The sequence below is a fragment of the Hevea brasiliensis genome, chromosome 11, assembly GCF_030052815.1.
Source record: "Hevea brasiliensis isolate MT/VB/25A 57/8 chromosome 11, ASM3005281v1, whole genome shotgun sequence".
Lineage (NCBI taxonomy): Eukaryota > Viridiplantae > Streptophyta > Magnoliopsida > Malpighiales > Euphorbiaceae > Hevea > Hevea brasiliensis.
The window spans coordinates 94,155,807-94,162,722 of NC_079503.1; the positions used below are offsets into that span (position 1 = coordinate 94,155,807).

The following is a 6,916-nucleotide window of genomic DNA, read 5'->3' on the forward strand; positions in this document are numbered from 1 at the left end:
ACTTTTATATTTAATAATTGAATCCCATCATACATGTTATGTCTTGGGTTGAATTAGGTCTAGACAAAAAAAATCATTCCCTTATAAGATGAAAACTTGCTCTGGGCCTGAACTTAATTTCGATTTGCCCGTAATAATGGTGAGATAGCACACTTAATACAAGTGCCAACTGCAACTCAAACCATATCCTAATACTATTGCCATTGGCCCTACGAAGTTAACTATTTATCACCAAAGTCCACCTTGAAAAGTAAAGCGAAAGCAACTTTGTTAATTGAACAATTAAAATGGACCTCAATATATGAATTTCAATTAAACACTATTGGAATCAATAGGTCATACTGAGAAAATGTTCCTGAAAATTCTGCTTCTATCCCTTCTCATCCCATTTTGCATTGCCATTGACACCGTAACTGCTAATGAATCACTTCCAGACAGCGGTATTTTACTCTCCAAAGAAAGCAATTTTGCTCTGGGTTTTTTCAGCCCTATCAGCTCAAGGTATAGATATCTTGGCATTTGGTACAATAAACTACTACCAGAACAAACCGTGGTGTGGGTTGCTAATAGGGAGAATCCAATTAATGATTCCTCAGGAGCCCTCTCAATGAGCTCAGATGGAAACCTCGTGCTCCATGCTAGCACTGACCAAAATTTTCCTATATGGTCGACGAATGTTTCATTAAAAGGAAGAAATGCTTGTAAAGCTCAGCTCCTAGATTCAGGCAATCTGGTGTTGGTCCAAAATGAGAGAATCGTTTGGCAAAGCTTCGATTATCCTACAGATACAATGCTCCCAGGTATTAGATTGGGACTCGACCTGAAAAATGGCTTCAACAGGTTCTTAACGTCATGGAGATCAGCAGATGACCCAGGAATTGGAGACTTCTCCTTCAAGCTGAATCCTACAGGCTCACCACAGTTCTTTCTGTACAAGGGCTTAATCCCGTACTGGCGAGGCAACCCATGGACTCCTTCTGTCTCACCAACAATTCCCCAGTATTTATTCAGGTATACTTTTACCAACACTGAAGATGAGATTTACTACAGTTTCGCGGTTGATGACAAATCTGTCATCACAAGAACTGTGGTTGACAACTCTGGATTGCTTCAGAGTCTCAATTGGGATAATGGTTCTCGCCGGTGGAAGCAATCCTGGTGGGCACCCAAGTATCCATATGGGCATTGTGGCCCATACAGCATATGCAACTTTAACAATGTTGATGCATATGAGTGCACTTGCTTGCCCGGGTACAAACCCAAGTCCTTAATGAATTGGTATTTCAGGCATGGTTCAGCTGGGTGTGTAAGGAAGCAGCAACAAACGTCAATGTGTAGAAACAGAGAGGGGTTTATTAAGGTAGCAGGCGTGAAGCTTCCTGATACTTCAATAGCATCCTCGATGAACAAGAGCATGAGCAGCTTTGGGTGCGAGCAATTGTGCTTGAGGAATTGCTCGTGCAAAGCTTTTGCAATTTCTGATTTTGAGATGAAAGGGGTTTACTGCTTGACGTGGTACGGAGAGTTGATGGACATGACGGAGTACAGAGGGGGAAGTGACCTTTATGTTCGTGTGGATAAAATTGAGCTAGGTACTTTTCTTCTTCTTCTTCTTGCCTTGCCATAGTTCTTGATCCAAACCATAGTAGTAGTAAACACAAGAATTAACATCTACTTTAATGTTGAAAACCATAGTAGTAAACACGAGAATTAACATCTACTTTAAAGTTGAAAATATTGCTACTATTTTTGTTCCATATACTTTTATTTCTTTTTTAATAAGAAAACTACCCAAAAAAAACGTGTCATAGAGGCAATACCACAAACAAGAGACTTCAATTACAACAAGCCACCATCAGAGGTAAATCTAAAGGTCTCTTTCTTTTATTCTCCAGACGCAGGCTAAATAGAGTTTGCGTAGATTACTAAAATTTTTACCTTCACAAACCATGAAAAATAAAATTTCCTGGTTTTAATCGCCACCGAGAACTTCTGCTTCATTTTATTTATAAATTTGAACTCAATCAAGCACTTGTGGACTGTGGATAGGGAGGTTTTTCTTTGAAACTACCCAACATCAAATAATATCTACGATGAGATCAAACAATTTAATGACTCCTTCAGGGGTCCTTTCCATAAGCCCAGATGAAAACATTGTGCATGACCAGAATTTCCTCTCTGGTGTACTAATGTTTCTGTTGGAGTTGATGAGCTTTTGGTGAAAATTAGGTGAAAAAATGTGCGTACAAGAAATGATAGAAGTCATACCTAGGCATGATGCAAAGTATGGCATTTGTTGACTTGGAGAAAGCATTCCTTTGCCTGTAAAAAGGAAGTTTGCTGGAGCTTTTTGAGCAAATGTGTGCTGTGTAGTGAGACTGTGCAGAGAAAGTAAGAACTAGAGATTGAGTGAGTTGTGAGAGAAAAAATGAAGAAGAAAAAAAAAATCTCTTGTTTTGTAAATGTTATGTATTTGAAGTAATGAAATATGTGTTTGACTCTTTATTTTCAATCTTTCTTTGTTGTGTTATTGTGAAGCATTTTGTTTTATTTTGGGTAAAATCATTTTCAGCTCCGCTGTTTTTTTTAACATAGAGTATGAGCCTCCATTTTCTAACAGTTTCAGTGGAAGGAATAGCGAATTGTGCAGCTCGGCTCCTAAATTCAGGAAATCTGGTTTTGGTTCAAAATGATGAAGGCGAAAGAATTATTTGGCAAAGTTTTGAATATCCGATAGACACCATGCTTCAACTTGAGTTGGACCAGAGAATTGGAATAGAACGATCCTTAACGTCATGGAGATCAGCGGATGACCGGTCCTTTTAGCACAACGGTTTAATTCCGTATTGAAGAAGATCCCCATGGCCCTGGGAATCTTCACCAGTGGCCGGTTATTCGTATAAATCTATTAACAATCCAAATGAGATGTACTCCTCTTTCCTTTCAGAGTTTGATGAAAATGTACCCATATGAATTCTGGTTAAAACCTCTGCATTGATCCAGCCGCTTACTTGGGAGTTGGGACAACAGAGTCAGTACCTATTAAAGGAGGGCATCCCGTTCGGAGCCAAAGTACATCTACGGACATTGCGGTGCGCTTAGTACATTGAAGTAAGTAAGTAAGCGACAGCAAATAATGTCAATGTGCAGAAGTGGAGAAGGGTTTGTTAAGGTAGGGCAATTGAAGGTTCCTGATACTTCAATAGCAGCTTTGATGAACACAAGTTTGAGTAGGACAGAGTGTAAGCAACTGTGCTTGGCTAATTGTTCATGCAAAGCATTTGCAAGCTTAGACATAGGGAGGAAAGGAGTAGGCTGGTGGACATGTTAGGGGAAATTAATGGACACGATGCAGTAGTCAGCGGGACGTATCTGCATGTTCGTGTGGATGGCATTGAGTTGGGTATTCTTCGTTTTTGCATTGCCATTAATCTTTGAATGGAAATAAATTGACCATCAACTTGATGCCTAAAACAGCAATGTGTTTGTTTGCCTCTCCATTGTCTGCCTCATTCTGACTTGTCAAATATATACAATCTCCCCAGGTTGTAATGCTTGTCAGTTTGTCCCTTTCTTACACTAGAATGGCATTTTATTTGGCTAACTAACACGGTTTGCGTAATTTTTAATTAGATTGATATTGTTAATGTTGTTAATGACAAATATAAAAGAAGAAAAATTACTAACCGAAGGAACAGCATCAACAAGATTTTCTTTGTTTAGCTATTTCACCTACACTTGTGTTCTTATATCAAGTTGGCCAATATTTCTACATTTTCTACAATTTTATTTTTAATTTTCTCATATCGCTTTTGTATGCACTGTAATTTCTTCTGTTGTGCAGCTGAGTATGCAAAGAAGAGAAGTTTTCTCAAAAAGAAAAGGGTGTTGGCCATTCCAGTATTATCTGCTGCTTTCACAATATTTATCATTGCCATATTTGCCTTTTTGTGGCTAAGGAAGAAGAAGAAAATGGGAGGTAAAGCAATAAACTTGTCTACTCGAGTATTTATATCGAATTTTTAGAAGTCCAAGGTATGAAAAGCCCTTTGTGAAACAAATGTATGACATGTTGCCTTCTGTCATTCTGTCTAAGTGCAGAGAAAAGGAAAGGATTATTTCCTACAATGGTGGGAAATGAGCTTTTAGAAAATAGGGAATACACAGATTTGCCATTTTTCAACCTACGCACTGTATCTACTGCCACTAACAATTTTAGTCCAGCTAACAGACTCGGACGGGGTGGTTTTGGCACAGTGTACAAGGTAAAGTCCAATGGAAGCATTTTAAGCATCTGAAAGTTTTAGCGAGTAGTAAGTCTGAGCTTAATAGTTCTAAGAGGAGCTCTTTTTGATTTAGATTAAATATGAGATTCTGGTTTCAGGGTCAGCTGCACAATGGGCAAGAGATTGCTGTAAAAAGATTATCTCAGAGTTCAGTGCAAGGGATTGAAGAATTCAAAAATGAAGTCACATTGATTGCAAAGCTTCAACACAGGAATCTTGTGAAACTTCTAGGGTGTTGTATTCAGGGAGAAGAACAAATGTTAATTTATGAATACTTGCCAAACAAAAGCTTGGACTACTTTATTTTTGGTAAGAATGTTTTCTCGTTGCTTCATAGTTCTCATCTAATTGTTTATCACTATTTGCAAAACAGGCTCCGATCGACCATTGTCAATAACACAACCTTTCAAAATCTTTTGTAGATCAGAAAGAAAGATCAGTCTTGTGTTGGAGTAAACGGTTTGATATAATAGTTGGAATTGCTCGTGGAATCTTGTACCTTCACCATGATTCGAGATTGAGAATTATCCATAGAGATTTAAAAACCAGCAATGTATTATTAGATGCTGATATGAATCCAAAAATTTCTGATTTTGGCATTGCAAGAATATTCATAGGGGATGAAGCTCAAGACCAGACTAAACGAATTGTGGGAACATAGTAAGTGTTGCATGCTTAGACAAAGAAATAGATAAGTAGATAAAATAGTACTCCATATGCTAATATTAAAAGTTATCTTTTTGTTATTCTTGTATACAGCGGCTATATGGCACCAGAGTACGTGGTGTTTGGGAAATTTTCAACAAAATCAGATGTCTTCAGTTTTGGGGTTATATTGTTGGAGATTTTATGTGGTAAGAAGAACAGTTCTTGTTATATGGAGGATCTTTCCCTGAATCTGATAGGGCATGTAAGTAACAGAGATTGTTTCAAGTAACAAAAGCACCCAAATTTGGCATTTTGACTAAGAAAATCTATGATTCAATAACGCAGGTTTGGGAGTTATGGAGACGAGAAAGAGCTTTGGACATAGTTGATTCATGTCTGAAAGAGTCGTCTCTGCCTCTTGAAGTAATGAGATGCATTCAAATCGGGCTATTGTGTGTGCAAGAAGATGCAAGAGATAGACCCACTATGCCAAACGTTGTTCTAATGCTAAACGGTGAAACGTTCCTTCCCAGTCCTAAACAACCAGCATTCATTTTCAAAAGAAATTGCAGTGATCCTAATCTGTCCGAACCAGGAGTACTAAATGGTTCTTTAAATGACGTGACCATCACCGAGATCGATGCCCGCTAGAGTTATTTGTAGGACAAAACATTAACATAGCCATGGATTTCTGGGATAATGTTGTGTATATTGTTTCCATGGAATTTGAATTGGTCTTATATCAATTCTTGTTAGACGTTTTATCAGCGAATTTCTACGGCTCGACCCTTTGTGGCCAATTAAGATGTCTCCCGCAATGTCAAGTTCAAGAATTTCTTTTCTTCTTAAAAATAAGTGGTTTTATTTATTTAATAATTAATTCAATTAACTCGAATAAATTCAAATATAAATGAGTGATTTTATTTATTTAAATATTAATTATGATTTGAAAATAATTATAATCTAAATTTTTTATTTGAGTTTCGAATTGACATAATAAAATATATATATATATATATATATATATATATTAAGCTACTTTATAATATCCCAAATAAATTTTTTTACATTTTTTTAAAATATTATTATATTTAATAAATTTAGATTTATTAGATGTTTACAATAAATATTTAGTATTTTATTTTTTTATAAAAATACTCAATATTTTAATTTTTTAAATTAAATAATACATCTAACTAAGAAAGTCAAAATCCACTAAACTCTAAAAATATATCTCTTTTTCTCTCCAACTCTATATTTGTTATTTCTCGTATTCACAAAATTATAATATCTTTATTTAACATATCTTTTATTAATTTTTTTTTTCTATCATTTTATAACAATTGACCATTTTTTTTGTGACAATAAAATTAGTGAAAAACTCAATTTCATAAGGTAAATTAAGAGAATTAGTAGTCTTAATCAAAAACTAATCAAAACAAAGAAAAATCTAGTGTACAAATTGAATTATTTAATTTAATTATGAAATTGACATTAATATTATTGGTTACATTTACAATTCTACAATGAAAATTGTAAAAACTCGATTACAAAATTGAATGAGAAATCGATTTACATATATTAAAAAACTTTCAAAAAATAAAAGCTCATCAAGGATAATAGTAAATTCAAATTATAGCTCTTTATAAAATTATGTTCTTTTCTATTCAATTATATGTTGAAAATTTGAATTTTTTTCTCTCAACAAATAATTATTATTGTATATAAATTTTTCTTTGAACTAAGCAAAACAGAGTTTTTTGTCCCCACTTGAATCAAATATATATATAACACTTAAATAATTTTATTTCATTTTTTTATTTTTATTTATTTTTACTGAATAACATATTTTAAATTAATATTTTAATTTTTAAATTAGTACATAATAAAATATATATGAAAAAACTTTAGTAAGAGTTAAATTATAAACATTAAAAAAATATTAAAACAAGTAAAAACCGTTTAAACACAGCTCAACTTAC

The 6,916-nt window shown here is 34.4% G+C and overlaps 1 protein-coding gene across 1 annotated transcript; it reads left to right on the forward strand.

Moving 5' to 3' along the window:
• Nucleotides 1–340: 340 nt before the first annotated feature.
• LOC110662225 (G-type lectin S-receptor-like serine/threonine-protein kinase RKS1) lies at nucleotides 341–5,698 on the forward strand. Its single transcript, XM_058130366.1, has 8 exons — nucleotides 341–1,011; nucleotides 1,288–1,592; nucleotides 3,845–3,979; nucleotides 4,102–4,265; nucleotides 4,385–4,595; nucleotides 4,709–4,946; nucleotides 5,046–5,196; nucleotides 5,280–5,698. The coding sequence occupies exons 1-8, from the start codon at nucleotides 350–352 to the stop codon at nucleotides 5,583–5,585; spliced, it is 2,172 nt and encodes a 723-aa protein (XP_057986349.1). The 5' UTR covers nucleotides 341–349; the 3' UTR covers nucleotides 5,586–5,698.
• The last annotated feature ends 1,218 nt before the right edge of the window (nucleotides 5,699–6,916 follow it).